Source organism: Chlorella variabilis (assembly GCF_000147415.1).
Source record: "Chlorella variabilis unplaced genomic scaffold CHLNCscaffold_5, whole genome shotgun sequence".
Lineage (NCBI taxonomy): Eukaryota > Viridiplantae > Chlorophyta > Trebouxiophyceae > Chlorellales > Chlorellaceae > Chlorella > Chlorella variabilis.
This window is the reverse complement of record NW_005435083.1, coordinates 1865903-1886282: the sequence shown is the minus strand read 5'-3', so window position 1 is coordinate 1886282 and position 20380 is coordinate 1865903. Positions and strand designations below refer to the sequence as shown.

The window sequence follows — 20380 nt, the reverse complement described above, 5'->3', positions numbered from 1 at the left end:
GTCCCACCCCCACCCCCACCACACTGCACCCTTAGGTGGCCTTCAACGGCTACGGCACATACCTGCTGTACGACAAGCAGCGGCCGCAGTGCGAGTCGGGGCAGCTGTGGGACCCGTTTGACGCGATGCTGGCCCTGGTGTGGTGCACCTGGGCCGTCATCTCCGCCTTGCTCCTACTCCTGGTGCTCACGTACAACCTGTTCCCAGACTACAGCGGTAAGGCTGCAGGGCCGACACTGGGAGCGTGCTTGTGGTGCAGGCTCCTGTGTTTTTGCATTCCGAAGTGTTGTACCGCTGTGCGTCACCCGCCTCCTGCCCTCTGCCCCCGCCGCCTTCACCTCCTGCCGCAGACCCGCGCTCCTGGGAGCGGCGCTGCAACTGCCTGGGCACGCTGTGCTGCTGCTGCCACCGCCGGGACCAGCTGTACACGGATGCCGAGGGCAAGCCGCAGCGCGTCACCTCCCGCCTCGGCAACATCTTTGCCACGGTGGGTCGCGGGTGGCGGCGTCCTGCCGCCCTCGGCATGCATGCATGTGACGGCCCCATGCGCCAGCTGCCATCCAGCCAGCCTGCCTTGCTGTGCTGGCCCTGTTTGGCAGCAGCCTCTGAGCCCCATACGCCCTCCCATGCCGCCTCCCCTCCCCTCTCGCACCCCCTGCCCTGCAGCTCTTCTCCCACATCGACCTCAGCGCCACTGACATGTTCCTGGCCTTCACCCTGGCCATGGTGCTGCAGCGCATGCACCGCAAGCGGCGCAAGGCGGCCGCCCTGGCGGCCCAGGCGGCGGCACGAGCGGCCGGTGGCGCGGGGGCTGGCGGGCACGCCGCCCTACAGCAGCAGCAGCAGCAGCAGCAGCAGCCTGGTGCGCAGCCGCGGGGCTCGTCCCCGCGGGCCGCCGGCACGCCGCGCGGGGGCAGTACGGTCCAGCTGTCCGCCCAGAACAGCCCCGACCGTACCGCCACCGCCAGCGTGTGCAGCGCGGATGAGCTGCTGTCGCGCGGCAGCGCTCCCGACCTGGAGCGCAGCCTTCTGGGCCTCAGCCAGAAGCGCCTGCTGCACACCCAGATCAGCAGCAGCGGCGGGGCCGCCACCGCCGGGCGCCCAGCCCCTCCAGACCTGACCCCAGAGGAGCTGCGCCACATATCGCACTTCTCGCCTGCGCACCCCCAGGACGGCAACCTGCAATTGGGGGCGGAGAAGCTCGAGGAGGGGGATGGGGAGGGTGCGGCGCTGGGGCAGGGGCAGAGCTACGCCGAGGAGGTGGGCCTCGTGGATGCAGGTGCGTGGACGCTGCTTCCGCTGCCGCTCCGCCAGCCTGTTGCGCTGCCGTCTTGCCTGACTGCAGCCTAGTGCTCTGCGCCTGCTGGCTGCTGCGCCGTGCCCAGCATCCCCACCCGCTGCGCCGTGCCTGCTGTGTGCCCCTGCCGTGCAGAGACGCTGCGGCAGGCGGCCTGGGCCATGAAGTTTGCCTTTGCCGGCTACGGCTACCTGCTCTTCATCTTTTCGGCCCCCACGTGAGCGAAGGCGCCGGGCAGGCCAAGCTGTGCTGGCCCTCTCTTTGCGGCATGCCAGCGTGCCCGCCGCCTCGCTGCTGTGCCAGCTTGCGTGCGCTGTCAGCAGACAGCCTGCACCACGGCTGCCTCGCGCGGCCTGAAGCCCCGTGCTGGGTGCCTCCCCGCCTCCCTCCCCGCCGCAGCATGGGCTGCCTGCAGCTGCTGTGTGGGCGCAACTGCGGCCTGCTGGTGGGCACCGCCAACGGGCGGCGGGTGCGCAAGAAGCTGGACCTGCGGCTGGTGCACAACCTAAATCGGGAGGCCACGCAGCAGGCGAGGCTGTGGACAGGCGGGGCACACTAAATGTAACCGACACGCCATGCATCATGTGGGATGATGTATAGATTATCCCTGCTGGCTGCTGCGGGGAGGCGGCATGCAAATGCGAGGCACCGCCCTGGCCTGCGCGCTGCGTGCAGGCGGCGGGGCTGGCTGACAGCGACCTGCTGGATGTGCGGTACGAGGGGGAGGCGCCGCACGTACTGCCCTACTTCCTCGCCATCGACGAGCCCAACCGCAGCCTGGTGCTGGCCATACGAGGTGCGCCGCCTGGCATGCCCTTCTGGCGATGCATCGACGGCAGTGGTGGTGGTGGGTGGGTGGCTGGCTGGTGCATAGGGCTGTCGGAGGACCGGCTGCCCCTGTGTGCCCCTTGTGCCACTGTTCTGGCTTCCTGCGCTCCTCACCTCCTGCCGCTGCGCCCCCCCCTCTGCATCCTGGCGCCGCAGGCTCCCTCAGCCTAGAGGATGTGGTGCGGGACCTGCTGTTTGAGCCCGCCTCCCTGGATGAGTGGGTGGTGCCCGGGGGGCGGCGCTGGGAGGACCCGCCCCCAGACCTGCGCCCCGCCAGTGAGAACAAGCTCTCTGTGCGCCACTTGGATACATGCACGCCTGTGCCGTGATTTCAGTGCCTGAGTCTCCTGCCACCCCTGCGCCACCCTGCTGCCCTCCCACACATCTCCCATACCACACGTGCACTCAACACACGCATGCACACGTGTCCTCGCTTGGGGCGCAGGCGCCGACACTCGCTACGCCGCCCACGCCGGCATCCTGGAGGCCGCGCGGGCCACCTTTCTGGACATCCAGAGCCAGGGCGTGCTGCGGGACGTGCTGCTGGCCGCCGACGGGCGCTGCCACGGCTGGCAGCTGGTGGTGACTGGGCACTCCCTGGGAGCGGGCTGCGCCTACCTGCTGTCGCTCTACCTCCGCCACTTCTGCCCAGACCTGCGGTGAGGGCCGTCCGGCAGGGTGTGGAGCCGGCGAGCAGCCAGCAGGGCTGGTGCAGCCGCCCGGGTGTGGCTTGCCTCGTGATGCGACGCTTCACAGGGGCGCGCCGACGCCGACGCCGACGCCTTGCAGCCCCTTCCCTGACCCTCCCTTGCGCCTACCGGCCGCTTGACCGCCCCTGCCTGCCCTTGGCCGCCCCCCTTAGGTGCTGGGCTTTCTCGCCGCCGGGCGGCCTGGCCTCTGCTGAGCTCTGCGCGGCGTCGGCGGACTGGTGCACGTCGTGCGTGTGCGGCAAGGAGTGGATTCCACGGCTGTCGTGAGCGCCCGCCGCTGTTTGGCTGGTCAGCGGTCGGTGGCTGGCGGTGGTGCATGGAGACCGGTGCACGGAGCCCACCAGCAGCAGGGGTCCCACCCAACGCCTGCTCCCTGCTGTCATCCCCCTCGCTGGCCCCCATCCACCCCACCACCCCCTGCTCCCCTCCCTTCTTCCCTGCCTTCTACCTCCCTGCCGCAGTGTGCGCACTTTCCAGCGCATGCGGGACGAGATGGTGGCCGCGGCGCTGCGATGCAAGCAGCCCAAGTGGGTGGTGCTGGCGGGGCTGCTGCGCGGCAAGAAGTGGCGGGAGGAGGAGCTGTTCTATGGGGCCCAGGAGGTAACGAGGAGGAGGCTGCGGCTAAATCTCAATGCTGACATGCTTTGCTTTTGTTCTATTTTGAGAACAACTGCAAGATTCAGTGGTGCCATGCATGTCTCCCCAGCCGCTGCTGCAGCCACCTGTGGTGCCTGCTGCCTGGCCTCTCACTCCCACCGCTCCACCCCCCCCGCCGCCGCATGCAGCTGCCTGTTGAGGCGCGTGAGGCGCTGCGCGGCTACACCGACAGCGTGCGCCGCACCGCCGCCACCCGCTCCTTCATCCAGCTGGCAGACGACTTCCAGCCGCCCGGTGGGGCCCTGGGGAGGGTGGGCCTCGGGGGCGGGCAGCCCGGGGGCATGGCGCCGCTGGTTGCCTGCCGAGTGCTAGCCAAGATTGGAGCCTAACCCTACCGACAAACAGGCCCCCGCAACTCACACGCTCGGCTGTGCCCCGCTTCTGCCGCCGCCGCAGGGCGCTGCTTCCAGCTGAAGCCCACGGGCGTGAGCAGCTACAGCGGCGGCTGGTGGCGGCGCACCAAGCAGCGCCAGTACCGCGCCGTCTACGTGGACGGGCGCTCGCTGATCGACCAGGGCATCCTCATCAGCGGCCGCATGATGGCAGGTGCGTCGCCGTTGCACCGCGTGGGCACTGAGGCCCGCGCAGGCCACCCGCATGTATGCATGCATGCACTGCCTGGCGATGCCCCACCCTCCAGAGCACCCCAGCAGCCCAACTACCGTCACCACCACCGCCGACGCGCCCACATGCTCATGAACTTCTTGTACCGCTCCCTGTACCGCCCCTCCTCCCTGCCAGACCACATGCCCGACTATGCGCTCGCCACGCTGCGGCGCCTCGCCTCTTCGATGCGCCGCTCAGAGTCGACCACCCTGGTCAGCGACCTGGCGGGCGAGCGGCTGACGGACCAGATCATAAAGCATGGGGACCAGCAGGGCGACGGAGGCAGCGAGGCGGGCAGCAGGGGTGCAAGGGAGCCACGGCGCCGTGTGGCGGTGCAGGCCGCCACTGTGCCTCCCGCGCCGCAGCCCAGCTTGCTGCGGCGATCGGCATCGGCTGGCCGCGACATTGCGCGCCTTCCTGTGTAAGATTTCATTCCTGTTGTTCTCGTTGCCGCAACCCAACCCCTTTTCATCCCTTCACGCTGTTGACGGCCCCCGACTTTTGCAGCAGACATCCAATATGCTAATCCAGAACGCCCTGATTGTAACTTGACGTGCAATGCCGGTTCCCGCTGGCCACCAGCGGAGGGCAGGACCCGACCCGGGCGGGCAGGGCGCCAACTCCTCCCCAAATGTGGTCATGCAGCCTGCATCGCCCTTTTCCGAAGCCGTGCCGCTGGGGTTGACTGTTACCACCAGGACACGGTGAGCAGCGGGGCTCAACGCAGCGCCGTGCATGGGGTGATGCAGCGCGGGGGGTGCAGGGAAGGCTGGCAGCGGCCGGACACACCTCAGCCGGGTAGCTGGGAGGCACACAGCAGCACTACTGCGCCGCTGCCGGGCCCGCCGTCATGGCACCGATGCGGCGGCGTGACACTAGGCCGCGTTGCTGGGGCAGGGGTGCTGGCAATCCAAGCAGTGTCAGGGCGCGCGGAGAAGCAGCCGCAGCAGCGCTGCTCCTGGGAGGGCGGGCGCCGCCGCAGCCTTCCGGCGCCGCCCGCCTGGACGCCCGTGGGCAATGCCAGGCCTGTCGTTTGCCCAGACGTGCTGTTCGCTTGGCTCGCTTCCACCCGCGCTCCTTGCCTGCTCCTGTGCAGAAACCATGTCTGACGGCGGCCACGACGATCACGGTGCGCCTCCCGCCTCGACGCCGTGCCGCCAGTGGCATTCGAATTGCGCTGTGGCGGCAAGCCTTGCAGCGATGCTGTTGCGCAGCGAACGTGACCGGCCCTTGCTTTTCCTGTCTGCTGCAGGGCACGATGTCCACTTCGAGTCGGCCGATGCCGGCGGTGAGGAGGCTGCTGTGTTGCGGCCTGCTGCGCCAGCCTGCCTGCTTGCCGCCGCATGATCGTGCAGTGCCGTGGCCGTGTGCTCCGACGTGATATCTAACATGCTGCCTCATTTCCCCTGCCCCCCACTCGGCTCGGCTCGCATTGCTGTTCTACAGCGTCGCTGACGTGAGTGCAATGGCGCCGCCGCGGCTGCATTGCACGCTACGCTGGTTGGCTGGGCGGGCGGATGTGGGAAGTGTTAAACACCGCCAGGCAGCCTGGCCGGCGTGGGAGGGCGAGCAGCACGCTGAGCGCGCATCCGTTGCTCTCCCCCTGCCTGCAGCTACCCCCAGCAGGCCGGTACCGTGCGCAAGAATGCTTACATGGTGATCAAGGGCCGCCCCTGCAAGGTGCGCGCAGCTCGGGCCGCCCGGCTGGCTGGCTACGGATCCAGCCTGCCCGCAGCAAACGCAGCAGCAGCAGCAGCAGCAGCAGCCAGATCAGTCGCCGCCAGCAGCAGATTCGCCAGGCAGGGGCGCTGGGTACGGCAGTGCGCCGCGGCCCGCGTCCGGCCTGCATCTCAACCAAACCCTCGCCGCCTCCCTCCCTCCCCCGCCCGCCCGCCTGCCGCAGGTGGTGGATGTGGCCACCTCCAAGACGGGCAAGCACGGCCACGCCAAGTGCGCCTTTGTGGCTGTCGACATCTTCACCGGCAAGAAGATGGAGGACCTGTCGCCCTCCTCCCACAACGTGGACGTGCCCCACGTCTCCCGCACCGACTACACGCTGCTGGACATTGGCGACGACGGCTTTGTGTCGCTGATGGCGGAGAGCGGCGACACCAAGGACGACCTGCAGCTGCCCTCGGGCACCGACGACGCCGAGAAGCTGGCGGTGCAGATGAAGGCGGACTTTGAGGCGGGCAGGGAGCTCACGGTGTCGGTGATGAAGGTGGGCTGGGTGGGGGAGCGCGGGTGGGGCTCCCGGGGGGTGCCAGGTGCTGTGTTCCAGCAGGCCTGGAGGGGACGGGCGCGTTGCGGGCACGCGCGCGGCGTGCATGCTGCCCGCGGGCGCGTGGCGGGGATGACCAACCTAGTACCATCAAATTCTCAGCAGCACACCGCTGGATGCCGACACACTTTCAGCCTTGTCTGAGCCACCCGCCCGCGCTGCACGCCCGCCGCATGCCTGCCACCCGCGCTGCACGCCCGTTGCATGCCTGCCACCCGCGCTGCTGTCTGGCTGCTCCAAGCAACAGTGCTGCCGCCTCTCACCCTGCCTCGCTCCCTCCACCTGCCCCCCCCCACCCCTCCCACCTTCATGCAGGCCATGGGCGAGGAGCAGATCTGCGCCATCAAGGTCACCGGCCAGGCCTAAGCGCCCCGGCAGCGGCACTAGCAGCGGCAGCAGCAGCGGCGGCGGCCGCGGGCCAGCGCGGGCGGCGCCCCTGCTTGCGTCAGGGGCGCTCCCTGGTGCTGGCCCCCCGGCCGCCAACACCTGGGCAGCAGCCCCACCCGCGGCAGCCTGCAGCGGGATGGGCTGCTGGCCACACATCACACACCCTCTTGAGAGCCAGCGCCAGCTGGCCTGGCCGCCGTGCAGCGCAGCGGCACACCCCACCCGGCGCCCAGCCAGCCCCGTCCCCGCTGGCTGCACGCCGCCCCAGCCCTCCTCTGTCTTCCCCTTGCTCGCATCTTTCGGTTCTCGGGTTAGGATGTGCGTATGCCCGGCAGATTGCCGGCGCCCCTTGATAACGTCCGCAGCAGCATTTAATCCCGGAAAAGCACGCTGGCACACCCTGAGCACAGGCAGGCAGGCAAGGAGAGGAGGGGAGGCAGGAGTCGTTGCAGCCAGAGCAGGAAGTTAGGGAGAGGGGTATAACCGGTTGTGAACCACAGCACGCCGCCGCCTCTACCGCCCAGCGGCTTGGACGCTGGTGCTCCGCTGCGCCGCCGCGCCGCCCAGCTCCCGCTGCAGCCGCTCGTTCACGATGAGCAGCGTGTTGAGGGGCCCCTCCGCTGCGCCAGGCCCCACCCTGCCGCAATCCTCCACCTCCTTGATCACCGCCCGCAGCGCGGAGTTCTCTGCCGCCAGGCGCAGCCGCTCCTGCTCCAGCGCCGCGCTGCACAGCACCGCGCGGTTCATGCGCCGCACAAAGGCGCCCACCAGGCGCTGGCCGTCGCTGCCGGGCTGCAGGCCCAGCTCCGCCAGCGCATCCGCGGCGCCTGCAATGCTGGGGCTGCTGCTGCTGCCGCTGCTGCTGCTGGGCTTGCGGCCATGCTGGGAACTGCTGCTGCTGCCGGGGCGGCTGCCTTCAAAGCCAGCCGGCAAATGGCTGCAAGCCTCCTGCTCTTCCTCGCCATCTCCCTGTGCTGCCTCCTGCTCCGCCTTGCCAACTCCCTCTGCTGCCTCCTGCTGCTGGGCCGCACCTGCGGCTGGGGCGGGCAACTGAGCGCTGCATGGCTCCTCAGCCGTGTTCCCTTCCGCCGCCTCCCCAGGCAGCTCGTGCTTGCGGCACAGGGTGGCAATGCGGACGATGCGCTGCGCAGTGGCCAGGTGCTTGCGCAGCCCCGCCTCCACATCAGCGCTGCACGAACCGGGAGGGCGGGCGGCTGCTGGTGAGCGTGCCAGGCAACTGCGCAACAGTCTCCACGCTTCCTCCGTGCCTGCAGGTCTCCCCTCTGCGCAGGAGCAGCACATACAGCACCGACGCCTCCTGCTGCTGGCTGCGCCGCCACAGACACTGACCAGGCGACACACATCTGCTTCAGGCGCGCCTCCTGCTGCGACCGGAACTTGGCCAGCGCCGCCTTGAGCGCGGTGTGGTGCCCCAGCACAAACTCCTTCTCTCGCGCCAGTGCCGCGTTGCGCCGCTGCCACTCGCTGCTGTTGGCCACGATGCGGCCGCGCCACTGCGGGGTGGCGTGCAAGGCAGGGCAGGGGAGGCAGGCGTGCTCGTGCAGGCTGGGCTGTCGCAATCTGCTGCACATGCATACGTTTTTTAGGCACCGCCTTCCAGCTGCGGTCCTGCCCCTTTCAACCCCTCAGCCTGGCAGCTCCCCCACCAGCCAGGCAGGCACCTGCGCCAGCGTCTCCTGCAGGTGCCGAAGCCGCTCCGTGCGCTGCGCTATGGCGTCAGCCGCCTCGGCATCCGCCGCCGCCAGCTCCTGGTAGGCCTCCTCCTGCTCCCAGGTGGCCTCCTGGTAGCTCTGCAGGCAGGCAGGCAGGCCTCTCTTGCTGCTCAAACAGCTGTGCTCAAACAGCTGTGCTTAGGTGCGCCAGGATGTGCTGAGTGGCACCCGCCCTCTGCTCACTGTGCCGCAGGCGCCACCCCGCCCTGCCCACGGCTGCGCACCTTGTGCTGCTGCTCCACCTCGCCCTCCAGCTCCCGCACCCGCCCCTCCAGGCTCAGCTTGGTCACATTATATGCCTCGCTGGCCCGGTTGCGCGCCTCCTCCTCCTGCCAGGCGCAGGGTCAGGGTGTATGAATGCAGGGCATGGTCAGGATATCAGACAGAGTCCACTGGCAGCTGAGCAGTATCGGTAGAACTTGTTGTGTATGAGCAGCACTCCCGCATGCATGCCACAAAGGCAGGCAGCTGCGCAGCGGCCGCGCACCTGCAGGCGGTAGGCCGCGGCCGCCTCGGCCCGCGTGTCTGCGTACGACTGCTGCAGCGCCGCCGCAATGTCGGCCAGCTCCTTCTTGGCACGGTGATGTAGTGCCGCCATCTCGGCCTTCTCGCTGCGGACAGCGGACAGAGGAAGGGAGGCCGAGATGGGGCGGCTGGCGGGTGCATGAATGCAGATAGTGCGGCAGGCGGGTGCATGAACGCCGCCCCCAACCTGGCCAAGCACCCCTTGACCGCTGTTTCTGCCGCCTGTGATCCCACTCGACACGTTTTCCCTAAACCAACCCCGCACCTCTCAAACTCCGCCTGAATCTGGCGCAGGTCGCCGCCAAACTGGGCGTGCAGCGCGCCCAGGCGGCCGCTGTGCAGCTCCAGCAGCTCATCCAGCACGCGGCTGTGGGCTGCCGCCGCCGCCACGTGCTGCGCATTCTGCGCCGCCACGTCCTCCAGCAGGGCCTGCGGGGGTTGTGCGATTGGGGGAGTGTGCACAGAGGGGCAGGGAAGCAGTCTCAGGGCCTCTCAGCCCAGTTGGGGCCCCCAGTTTACTTCTGCATTCCATTCCTGCTGTACAGTGAAGTCCTCCACCCAGCCCCAGCCTCACTAACCAGACCCACACCATATTCTACCAGCTACCTCGGCCAAGCGGTCGCGGCGGTCCACCGCTTCGTCGTGCTGGCGTGACAGCGCGCGTGCCTCTGCCTGGAGCTCCTCCAGCTTGGCCGCCCGCATGCGCTGCAGCCACTCGGCGTCCAGGCGCCGGCTGTTGACTGCGGTCATGGCCGCCTCGCGGGCCGCCGCCGCCTTGAGCTGCGAGGCCGCCGCCGCCTGCCGCGCCGCCTCCTCCTCTGCCGCCGACAGCGCCTCCATCTCCAGCCGCGCCCGCCGCTGCTCCGCGCTCTCCTTCTGTGTTGGTGGGGGTGGGGTGGGGGGCAGACTGGGAGCGAGTGGGCAGCCCGGGAGCGAGAGGGCACGGCGCAGAGGCGGCAGGCGGGTGGCGCCACATCTCCGGTCATCCGTCGGCGGCAGCGCTCACCACTTTCCCCTTGGTTTTGGGCGGTATGCCTGCTATCCCCGGCGGTGCACCAAGATACGGCGTTTGCGCCCGGCCTTTGACTGGCGGCCCGCCCTCTGCAGGCTTGGTGCGGTCTGCGGATTGCTGGGAGGCGTAATTGACGGCAGGCTAGGCTGCAAACGTCTTGTCCGATGCAAAGCAGGGCGAAAACCGCGGTCGCCAGGGGCCCAGCCGGGAACGAACGAGTCATGCGGGGGACGCCCTTTGCCGCGCCCCGCGCCTGCCTCGGTCTCTTCGCTGCTGCTGGCTCGCCTGTGTGGAGCGCTCACAGCAGCCAGCAAATATGGCTGAGGACCGGCCTCGCAGTGTCAAAGAGGTGTCGCCCGACGCCTTTATCAAGGCGTTTGCGGCCTACCTGAAGCAGACCAACAAGGTGCGGAGGCCCTGCAGAGCTCAGAGGCGCGACAGGGCCGCCAAGCAGGCCTTGGCCCGCATGATGGAGCATGCAGGCCGCCCCAGGCGTCCAGCAGCGAGGCTCAGTGGCCGCTGGCATCATGCCGCTGGCAGGCGGCCGCAAGGCCGGCGGGCGGGTGGAGGGCCGCGCGCCAGCGAGGCGTGGCGGGCGGCGGCGGCGGCGCTTCAGCAGGGCCTGACGGAGAGCCTGGCACGCCGCGCTGCTGCCTGCAGGTCCAGCTGCCGCAGTATGTGGACTATGTGAAGACCGGCGCGTTCAAGGAGCTGGCGCCCCTGGACCCCGACTGGTACTATGTCCGCGCAGGTGCGAGCCGTGTGCGCAGCCGCGGTGGGCGGGGCAGCTTTGCAGCTGGGGAAGTGTGTGAAAAGAGCAGGGCAGCACGTGAATGGCGCGGCGCGGCTTTGGCGTGCGTAACAGCAACGAGGCAGCGAGGCAGCGGCAGGAGCGTGGATGGGCAAGGGATCTTGGCAGCGTGGCGCGCAGCAGGCAGGCTGGAGCAGACCAATGGGCAGCCAGATGCGGCGCTCCCGTGGAGCAGGCAGCCCCGTTCTCAACAGCTGCGGCACCCGAATGCAATGCGCCGGCAGCAGGCAGTGCACGGGGTTTTGCGGCAGCCCTGAGGTGTCCGCATATGGGGCAAAGGCGAGGCAGCAGCCGCATGCTGCATGTCAATGTGCGGCATGCGTGTGCAAGCAGCCTGCTGACGGCCGCCCGTCCGTGTGCCTGCCCGCCTGCCCGCCTGTCCCCCCCTCGCCTGCAGCTGCCATCGCGCGGCGCGTGTACATCAACCAGGGCATGGGCGTGGGCGCCTTCCGCCGCGCCTTTGGCGGCCGCACCAACGCCGCCGGCGGCGTCAACCCGGAGCACCACGCCAAGGCGGCGGGCGGCGTGATCCGCCACGCGCTGCAGCAGCTGGAGGCCATGGGGCTGGTGGAGAAGAACCCGGCGGCGCGCGGCGGGCGCCGCATCACGCCCGAGGGCCAGCGCCAGGTGGGCAGACCGCTGGAGCGGCCAGGGCATGCTAGGAGCAGCGCAGGGGCTGCCGGGCTGGCCGACTGATGCGCTGGGCTGGGAAATGGCAGCGCCAGGGCCTTGTCGCCACCTGTGTGCGGCATGCGTGGTGCTGCTCGTTGCAGCACATGGGATGCATCCAGCAGCCGTGTCTGGCGGCAGCCCACCGAGCACCTCGCGTGCGCTGCGGGGTGTCTGAATGCTGCACTGTCGCCCTCGTCTCCCCACCCGCTGTTGCTGCAGATGGATCTTGTGGCAGGCAGCGTGCCGCTGGTGCGCTTCCACTACCTGGCCTGAGCGGTTTAGGACGGCGCGTTGTGCGAGGCGAGTCTGCCCAGGGTGCGGACCCCGCCTCAGCTGTGCCTGTGATGTAAGAGGACCCGTAGAAATGACTGCTGCCGCTGTGAGGAGGACAGCGGGCCAAACCTCGCAGATGTGCAGTGCGGCAGGGGTTGGTGTTGCGTGGGGCGAGGCGGTGTGGGTTACACGTGTGGCGCGGTGTGAGCCGTTGGTATGCTGCTGTCATGCTGCCGGCGGGCATGCATGGAGCCTGCTGCTTGCCGGGCTGCGCGGCTACTGGTCCCCCGCCCCGGGCAGCATCACGTAGACGAGGTGCGTGGCGCCGTCGGCCTGCACCCGCACCTCCTGCAGCCGCCCCAGGTGGCGCAGCAGCGTCAGCAGCGCCTTGCCCGTCTTGTCCAGCCGCACCGCGGTGCCGGTGCGCAGGTCTGCCTCCAGCACCCAGCTGCGCCCCTTGAGCGGCTCGTGCGGCTGCATGGGCGGGCGGGGATGGGCGGGCGGCAGAGCAGGCGCGGCGCGCGGCAGGTCTGTTGGGCAGCACCAGCTGGGGTTTTGGCCAAAATGTCTAGGCAAGCGGGCAGTGGAGCGGCATCTTCAGGGCTGGCGCCAGGGGCTGCTGGTGGCCCTGCCTCCCGTGACCCTCCCCGCCTCCCCCGCCTCACCGCCACGTTGAAGGCGATCCACATGGCATGCTTCTTGTTGGGACCCGTGGCGCGGTTGCGGCGCGCCGCCGCCACCATGGCCGCGTTGCCCTCCGCCAGCGCCGCCATCTCGTCCAGCGCCGCGTTGATGCGGTCGGCGGTCAGGCGGCCGCGCATGTAGGAGGATACAGAGGCCAGCTCATCGGCGGTGATGTACCTGGGTCCATTGCCAGAGGGGCGGGGGTAACAGAGGAGGGGGGAGTGTGAGGGTGCGGGGAGGGTGGAGGGAGGGAGGCGTGGCATGGTGTAGGGTGCTTGCGGGCACCAGGCAGGGGCGGCCCTGCCCTGCCACGACCCTCCCGTACCTGCGAGGCGCGGGCGGGCGCTTCTTGGGCCCGCCGCCGCCGCCGCCGTCTGCCGCCGCTGCCTGGTTGGGCGCTGCTCTGCTGTTCTCCTTGACGCCCGCCACCTCCGGCGAGCGCAGGGAGGGCAGGTAGGTGGGCAGGTGGCCCGCGATGTGGTGCAGGTGGTGCTGCTGCAGCTGGCAGGCCGCCACTACCGCCTCCACTTGCGGTATCGCCGCCGCTTCGCGCGCCACATACGCCTTGATGTCTCGCAGCTTGTGCTCCAGCGCCCGCACCGTAGCCTCGATGGCCTCCACGTCCTGGGTGTGCAGCTGGCGCGTGGTGTCTGCGGGACGGTGCAGCGGCAAGCCGGAGCGGGGCGGGCGGCGTGGGGCTGCTGAGCGCCGGCGGCAGATCGCATGTTGAGCAGCCCGCCGCGGCTACAGATGCTCACCATCCACTCGCAGCAGCGTGGCCTCCCTCAGCTCCGCGATTTGTTTTGAGAAGGCCGACACAACCGCCTCGAAGCCGCCACAGGTGGCCTCCATGGCTGCGTGATGCAATCGAGGCAGGCGTCAGGGGTCGGCCCAATCGGCAAATGAGGTGGTAGGCGGCGAACTTGGGCTTTGAACTTGCGGCACAGCGCGGCACAGCAGGCGGCAGATGTGCATTCCTGTTGTGCATTCCAGTGCTGGTTGCAGGTGAGGATCTCATGCCACGATCAAAACCTCGACATGGTTCTGTAATGAAGCACAGTGCAGCAGCCGCTAGGGCCCGGTGCGATGCAGAACGCAGCAGGTGGCGCGGCGCGGGCCAGGCGCCGCCACAGGCTGAGGCTGGGTACTCGTTTCGGCACTCTAAATTCACTCCGTTAATCAAAGAGTGGTGTGCTTTGCACCCAATGCATAGGCAGAAAAAGCAGATGAGTGGACGCCGACTGGCGGCCGCGCTGTGGTGCCCGCTGCCACTGCTGCGGCATGCGGGGCAGGACTGGCGCGGCAAGCCCGTCAGGCTGTTGGCCTGGTATTGGTCGATTGAACCAAGTGTGAGCCGAAGGCGCACTCCCGCTGTGCCTCATCCCGGCAGCGGGGTGAGGTGAGCCAAGGTTCCAGAGGCTGTGAGCTTGCTTCCTTTTCTCGCCGGGTCACCGCATGCGTGTATGATCGCCGCCCCGGGCCTATAAAAGGCCTCGATTTCGTCCACTCCTCACTTCCTCTCCACTCTCCCAACCTTCCTGTCCCAGCGTATGCAGCCATCCTCCCCGACCTCGGGACTGCGCTCCGCCTTCACCACCCTGACCCGCTCATTCACCCGCAAGGCCCTGCCAGACACCGCCGCCGGTCGGCCGGCCGCCACCGCTGCCATGGGCGTGCCGCCCGTGCGCCACATCCCGGCCAGCAGCCTGACCGTCAGCAAGCCCACGCACTGGCTGGAGTCGCGCTTCCACTTCAGTTTCGCCGACTACTACAACCCGCAAAACATGAACTTTGGATCGCTGCGGGTCGTCAACGATGACCTCGTCAAGGCCCGGAACGGCTTCGGGTACGCTGCCGCGCCGCTCTGGATCGTTGGTTGCCTCGCTGCTCTCGCTGCTTGCCACAGCTCACTTGATGCATGCCACATGGCACTGCCGCGGGGTCCAGCAGAGCTTGTGTGGGGGGGAATGCAGCGTGGTCAGCCCCCTGCCCTTCCATGCACAACTCCCAAGGACGCGCTCCCCACTTCCTGTGCCGAATTTTGTGCAGGGCGCACCCCCACCGCGACGCCGAGATTTTCAGCTACATTGTCTCCGGCGAGCTGTCGCACAAGGTAAATGAGCACATGCATTTGGTGCAGCTGCGCCTGCTGCTTTGCCAGTGCCCTGTGAATGCGAGGCCGCGCCTCGCGCCGAGTGCGGCCTTTGCCGTTGTGCGCTGCTTCCAGCCTCCTCCCTGGTGCCAACCATGCCGCTGTGATGCCACCTCGTGCCCTGCAGGACAGCATGGGCAACTACGAGAGCCTGCCGCGCGGCTGCGTGCAGTACATGTCTGCGGGCACGGGCGTGGTGCACAGCGAGATGAACGACGGCGACAAGACGTGCCGCTTCCTGCAGGTGTGGCTGACGCCCGACCAGCGGGGCCACACGCCGCAGTACGGCTCCGCGCAGTACGACAGGCAGGACCGCCACAACAAGCTGCTGCACATGCTGGGTGGCACGGGGCCCGTGCCCACGTGGAGCACCTTCCAGGCGGGGCGGTGCATCAAGCTACACCAGGTGTGCCCCGCGCCGCATCCTCGCTGTGCCATGCGCTGTCTTGCCATGTGGAGCCTCTGATCCAACGCTTGTCCTCACGCTCTCTACCCTCCGCCTCCCTGTCCTGTTTGTGCAGGATGCACACGTGTTTGTGTCGGAGTCGGACCCCGGGTTCCAGCACGACATCGTGCTGTCCCCTGGGCGCCAGGCCTACCTCGTGTGTATCGAGGGCGCCATGACCCTGGGCACCGCCGATGCAGGCAAGTGCAGTTGCCGTGCCTGGTGCCTTCTCGTGCATGCTGCGATGGAAGCGGTGGGCCGCGGCTGGTCCGTCTTCATGTCACTGAGGGGTCCCGTGCCTGTTGCCTGCCCCGCCGCTGCTGCTGCAGAGACCAAGCTGGGCGAGCGCGACGCGGCGGAGCTGGTGGCAGACAAGAAGCCGCTGCACCTGAGCCTGCAGGCGGGCAGCGAGGCCGGGGCGCACTTCATGCTGATTGAGATGAAGAAGGCGTGAGCCCCCGGCCCGCGCATCAGCACCTGACAGCCACCACAGCCACTGACAGCTTTGGTAGAGAGAGCTCAGACCTGGGGCCCGGGAGTCAGCTGCCTCAGCTTGATACAACGAATGACTTGCATCAAACGTACCCTTCCTCGTTTCCTTCCTTTCTTGACAGCATTTGTACCCCTTCTACAGCCACTGACAGTCGTTCTGTTTGTATTTCTTGCTCAGCTCCCTCTATACATGCTCAGCCACAGTTCACCAACTGTAAGCACTCACAACTCGGTCGCTAATTCCACAGTGGAAATGTTCAACAACAGGGTTGCTCTCTTGTGCCACTCGCTCCAATAGCGGCATCCAGCTTGGCTGGTGGTGTCGCCAGGCCAGCTCACAGCTTCAGCGTGAGCACCGCGCCGCCGCTGGCTGGCTTGCTGGCGAAGATGTGCTGCCCAAGCTCCGCTTCTGTCACCCGCCCCGCCTCCACCAACCCCTTGAAGTAACCCTCCTTGACCTGCACCAGCGCACCAGCGCGCAGGAAACAGCTGTGAGAGCCGGAGCGGTGTGACAACAGCAGCAGGCAGGTCAGCAGGCATATGTCAGGCATCTGCTGGCCGCAGCTGCAGGGCTGCCCACCTTTTGGATGAATGTGTCCACCTCGCCCTCCCGCACCAGCGACACGGTGCATCCGCCCCAGCCCGCGCCCGTCAGCCGCGACCCAATGGCGCCCGCTGCCTTGTTGACCTGCAGGCCAGGTAGGCGAGAAGCCTGCTGGGCACAGCTGGCAGCGCGTGGCAGTCTGGAAGGGGATGGCAGAACTGGCGGCAGGGTTCCCAGTCTGTGCTGGGCATGAATGCCCTGAGCTGGCAGCCCTGCATGAGCAGGGGCGTGCGCGTGTGCATGGCACAAAACCAGCAGCTGCTGCACCTGCACCAGCGCATCCAGCTCCACGCTGCTGCACTCATACAGGTCCCTGCAGCCAGGGCCAAGGGCACCAGGCAGCCATGCGTGAGCCGGGACCCGCGCGCCAGCATTGCATTGAGCATCCACACCGGCCACCCGGTGCAGCAGCCAGCTGTGCTTCCCAGCCGCACTGCCATGCCCCCGGCTGCCCAGACCAGCCAGCCTGCCCTGTACCTGCAGCTGGCGTGTGAGTCGTCCATCAGCCTGCCCAGCTTCTCCATCTTCTTCTCCACGCCCGCCCCGCTGTTGCACACATCGCTGCGGCAGGGTGGCAGCCAAGACAGCTGGGGCCAGGCATGAAGATGAGCAGGCAACTGAAACACGGGCCCCGGGCGGCAGGTGCTGCTTTGCCGCAGGGACTCCAGCGCGCCGGCAGCGCGCCGACATCGACGCGGCTGTCGGGCACCTGAACTCGGGGACCCGCTGCTTCTCGGCGTACACATGCAGTGCGCGGTTCTTCAGCACAAAGCTGCCTGCGGTGCAGCGAGGCGCAGGCAGCAAGGGTGGGAAGGGGGCGGCAGGCCTCTGTGCACCTGCATCCCAAAGCCTCTGCACCGCATCTGCTGCGCTGCCTGCACAGTCAGGAAGCAGCCCAGCAAATCTGGCCCGGTCCGCGGAGGGTGGGCGCCTGGCTGGCGCACCGTTGGCGGCCAGCACGCGCAGCGCTGAGTCGTTGCCCTGGTACAGGTCAGCCAGCTTCACCCCCAGCAGCTCCTCCACCTCAGCTGTCTCATACGGATCTGCGCCGAGTCAGCCAGCAAGAGTTGCCGCAGCCTGATGCCTGGCCTGCCTCAACACCACACGCAGGGCCGCCCAATTGCACCGCACCGCGCAGCAGCAGCTGCGTCGCACAGCAGGGCAGGCCCGGCGGCCCACCGTCGTGCAGCAGCTCCTTCACCGCCGCGATCTGCGCTCCGCTGGTGCTGGCCTTTGGCCCGCTGCGACGAGCCACGAGCACAAAGGGGGTCACGGGCTGGGCTGGTGCAGCAGACGCAGGCGCAGAGGGGATGGGGTAGGAGGGCAGCAGGCACGCGGCAGGAGTGTCGAGGGGATGGGGTCCCTGCCAGCAGCGGGGGACGCTGGCTCCCATGCCTCCTCACACCTGTACTTAGCCTCTATCAGCGGCTCAATCTCTTTCAGCGTGATGATCTTGCGGGCAGCCTCCTGCAACACAGCCTCGCACTCGTCCCGCTCAGCGCTGAGAGAGGCAGCCGTGCGCTGGCGCGCCAGGCAGCCTCTGCCGGCACCCCCGCGCTGCCCGGCAGCCCGTGGCAGCGTGGGCCTCACCTTGCATTCTCCCAGCATCACCGCCAGCGCGCCTGCCGCAAGCCTGCAAACAGCCCAGAGACACACGCGCCACATTCATCCATCCACCACCCCCGCGCCGCCTCTATGCACCGCCGCTCCGCTCTACAGGCATCCGTGGCGCCGCCCCGTGCGGACCCAGGCCCCCCCGCCACCCCCTGCCGCCACCCGCTCCCACCTGCACTCCACCACCCGCAGGTTGTAGTGCTTCACCGCCGACTCTGCCTTGTTGCTGATGGCCAGAGAGTTGGCCACCACAAACACGGCGCCCTCGGGCAGCACCACATCGCTGGCGCGCACCTGGGGCGGGCACGGGCGCAGGCGGCCGCTCAGCACGAAGGGGCTGGGGGACTTACTCTTGCGGAGCAGTGCGTCGCATCGGCTCCTCCCACACACCACACACACACACTCATACCCACACACACACACACACCACCACCACCAAGCAGCAAAAGGAAGCCGCAGCCAGCCTCAGCCGCAGCCAGCCACAGCTGCAGCCGCAGCCAGCCACAGCCGCAGGCGCAGGCGCAGGCAGGCCCAGGGCGCAGGCGCCCACCGGGTTGAACTCCACCATCTTGGCGATGCCGGGCATGCCCATGATGCTGATGGCTTGATCCATGCCGCCAGAGGTCACCCCCACATACCGCTCCGCCTTGGCAGTGAACTCTGACACCTCCTGTGGTCGAGGAAGAAAGGAAGGGGAGAGAGGAGAGAAGGGCAGGGGGAGGGACGGAGGGCACGGGAAAGGAGGCGCGGGAGGGGAGGCACAAAAGGGAAGGGAGGGGAGGGGAGGGGAGCAGGAGAGGGTGGAGCGTCAGCGATGGGCATGGCGATACGGCCAGGTGCGGTGTGATGCAGGGATGGGCGTGTGCGGGACCTGCTTGGCGAGGTGCAGATGCAGCAAATCCAGCCCCGCCAGGGTTGCCAGCGCAGTGGCACACACAATGGCAGAGGAGGAGAACAGGCCGGCCCCTGCAGCGGCGTGCAGGATGCAGAGGACACGCGCGGCATATGGGCAGGACACTTGTGCCCTTGTGCATGTGGGGCTGCCCCAGCTGGCTCACCCCCTTTGTCAGCCGGATGCCGTGCGAGTGCAGCACAGCCAGGGCGGCGGCGCAGACAATGGCGGCAGAGCTGGACAGGCCGCCACCTGCGGCAGCCAGGGGCGGGGCACACAACAGGCAGCCTAGGCTGACGCACAGCCCGGACACTTGGCAACGCAATAAGCTACACTCGAGGCGCTTGTAGCGCAGGGCCCACACATCTCCTCGCCAGCATGCCCCGCCCGCCGCCAGCCGCCACTCAACACCCCGCACAGCCCCTCGCGGCCGCCGCTCCCCTCACACCCCGCGCCCCATCCTCGCCTGTGGGCACCGTGCCGTGCACCATGACCTGCAGGCCCACAGGCGGCGGGGTGGCCACCCCCTTGCCTCCCAAGTACTCAAACACGCCCTTGTAGGCGGCCAGGAAGTAGTTGCCCCAGTTGTGCTTGCCCACATCCACCTCCTGCAAGGCAGCCAGGTGCGGCGAGGCAGCCAGCATGGTGGAAGCAGCGAGGCAGGCAGCATGATGGGCGCAGCGAGGCAGGCCAGGCAGCAGCGGGAGGCGCAGCTCCAGGCAAGCCTGGGCATGGCAAAGCGGGGCTGCTCACGCTGCCAGCCCAGCACCGTACCAGCGCCTGCAGTGGGCCTGACCGCCCTGCAAGGCCCACACCTGCGCCGGGTCAATGGAGAAGGTCTTCTCCGGGTATTTTCCAGCCTCCACATTGCACACCACAAGCTGGTCGCCGCTCTTGCGCACAGCGACCACCGTGTCCTGCCCAGCGGGCGGGGTGGGCGCGGGCAGTGATGCTGGGAGCGGCGGGGTGCGTGGGCTGCTGATGCAGGGGCATGTGCTTCCCGAGACGCAGGTCTCCCAGCATGGTAAGCATTCATGGACAGCAGCGGCAGGGCTCCGTCTGGCGCTGCCCCGCGGTGCTGGCACGCTGCCAGACGGCGGCAGTAGGGGGCGGGTGGCGGCAGAACGGCAGCCCAGCGCACCACGGCCAGCGCCATGGGCAGCACGCCATAGCCCTCATAGTCGATGTGCTCGCCAATCAGGTTCACGCGCCCTGCTCAACAGCAGGAGGCAGGCAAGATGCACGGAAGTGTGGGTATGGTGCCAACCCGCCTGCTCCACGCTGCCGCCGGCGACCCGCACACTGGCGCTGCCGGCAGGCTGCGATCGCCGGCGCATCAGCGCTCCACCACGCCATCTAGCCGCTCCACCGCGCCTGGGGAGCGGGCATAGACGTCGGGGGCCGCTCCAAACCGCTCCTCAAAGGCGCTCTTGATCGTCTCGTAGCGCTTCCTGGCCGTCTCGGCGGCTGCATGGGGAGCGATCGAGACGAGGTGAGAGGGCAAGGCTCAGGCAAGCGTGAACACCAACCACATGCCTGCTCACCATCGCCGTAGACGGGGCCCAGCGAGTCGTACACGTTGGTGGGATCGGACGCCATTGTGATCAGGGCGATATGTGGCTGGGGGAGGCATCTGGGTGCGGCTGCCAGCTGACGGGGCGGCGGGCGGGACACCAGCTGGCACTTGCCTTTCCCATCAGGTCGA

General features: G+C 68.3%; 6 protein-coding genes across 6 annotated transcripts in view; 3 read left to right on the top strand and 3 right to left on the bottom strand.

The window, feature by feature from the left end:
- Positions 1 to 4523, top strand: part of CHLNCDRAFT_143239 (hypothetical protein) — a gene marked incomplete at both ends in the record, with an annotated part of 4978 nt that extends 455 nt beyond the window's left edge. The window contains 13 exons of the mRNA XM_005849864.1: positions 36 to 216; positions 351 to 487; positions 667 to 1279; positions 1433 to 1514; positions 1697 to 1793; positions 1973 to 2093; positions 2282 to 2401; positions 2571 to 2784; positions 2988 to 3098; positions 3297 to 3435; positions 3621 to 3726; positions 3889 to 4038; positions 4234 to 4523. Coding sequence (XP_005849926.1) covers positions 36 to 216; positions 351 to 487; positions 667 to 1279; positions 1433 to 1514; positions 1697 to 1793; positions 1973 to 2093; positions 2282 to 2401; positions 2571 to 2784; positions 2988 to 3098; positions 3297 to 3435; positions 3621 to 3726; positions 3889 to 4038; positions 4234 to 4523 — 2361 coding nt within the window. The remainder of the gene's footprint in view (positions 1 to 35; positions 217 to 350; positions 488 to 666; positions 1280 to 1432; positions 1515 to 1696; positions 1794 to 1972; positions 2094 to 2281; positions 2402 to 2570; positions 2785 to 2987; positions 3099 to 3296; positions 3436 to 3620; positions 3727 to 3888; positions 4039 to 4233) is intronic.
- Positions 4524 to 4769: 246 nt separating this feature from the next.
- Positions 4770 to 6795, top strand: CHLNCDRAFT_56087 (hypothetical protein). Its single transcript, XM_005849863.1, has 7 exons — positions 4770 to 4802; positions 5195 to 5227; positions 5351 to 5386; positions 5545 to 5554; positions 5712 to 5778; positions 6002 to 6319; positions 6695 to 6795. Exons 2-7 carry the CDS (start codon positions 5200 to 5202, stop codon positions 6743 to 6745), a joined length of 510 nt encoding a protein of 169 aa, XP_005849925.1. The 5' UTR covers positions 4770 to 4802; positions 5195 to 5199; the 3' UTR covers positions 6746 to 6795.
- A 484-nt stretch (positions 6796 to 7279) lies between these two features.
- Positions 7280 to 9864, bottom strand: CHLNCDRAFT_143237 (hypothetical protein; the record flags this gene model as incomplete). Its single annotated transcript, XM_005849617.1, has 7 exons — positions 7280 to 7955; positions 8117 to 8280; positions 8449 to 8577; positions 8724 to 8828; positions 8987 to 9110; positions 9290 to 9453; positions 9631 to 9864. The coding sequence occupies 7 exons, from the start codon at positions 9862 to 9864 to the stop codon at positions 7280 to 7282; spliced, it is 1596 nt and encodes a 531-aa protein (XP_005849679.1).
- Positions 9865 to 10352: 488 nt separating this feature from the next.
- CHLNCDRAFT_143236 (hypothetical protein) lies at positions 10353 to 11792 on the top strand (the record flags this gene model as incomplete). The annotated part of the gene is made up of 4 exons (XM_005849862.1): positions 10353 to 10442; positions 10697 to 10787; positions 11245 to 11474; positions 11739 to 11792. The coding sequence occupies 4 exons, from the start codon at positions 10353 to 10355 to the stop codon at positions 11790 to 11792; spliced, it is 465 nt and encodes a 154-aa protein (XP_005849924.1).
- A 276-nt stretch (positions 11793 to 12068) lies between these two features.
- Positions 12069 to 13328, bottom strand: CHLNCDRAFT_143235 (hypothetical protein; the record flags this gene model as incomplete). The annotated part of the gene is made up of 4 exons (XM_005849616.1): positions 12069 to 12266; positions 12458 to 12653; positions 12802 to 13126; positions 13235 to 13328. 4 exons carry the CDS (start codon positions 13326 to 13328, stop codon positions 12069 to 12071), a joined length of 813 nt encoding a protein of 270 aa, XP_005849678.1.
- A 503-nt stretch (positions 13329 to 13831) lies between these two features.
- On the bottom strand, positions 13832 to 20274 carry CHLNCDRAFT_57327 (hypothetical protein; the record flags this gene model as incomplete). The annotated part of the gene is made up of 20 exons (XM_005849615.1): positions 13832 to 13875; positions 14033 to 14322; positions 14526 to 14589; positions 14756 to 15034; positions 15150 to 15273; positions 15403 to 16023; positions 16146 to 16253; positions 16437 to 16482; positions 16647 to 16730; positions 16879 to 16945; positions 17114 to 17212; positions 17349 to 17410; positions 17575 to 17802; positions 17956 to 18077; positions 18334 to 18453; positions 18842 to 18927; positions 19124 to 19283; positions 19491 to 19592; positions 20024 to 20142; positions 20220 to 20274. The coding sequence occupies 15 exons, from the start codon at positions 20272 to 20274 to the stop codon at positions 15901 to 15903; spliced, it is 1581 nt and encodes a 526-aa protein (XP_005849677.1). The 3' UTR covers positions 13832 to 13875; positions 14033 to 14322; positions 14526 to 14589; positions 14756 to 15034; positions 15150 to 15273; positions 15403 to 15900.
- Between the last annotated feature and the right edge of the window lie 106 nt (positions 20275 to 20380).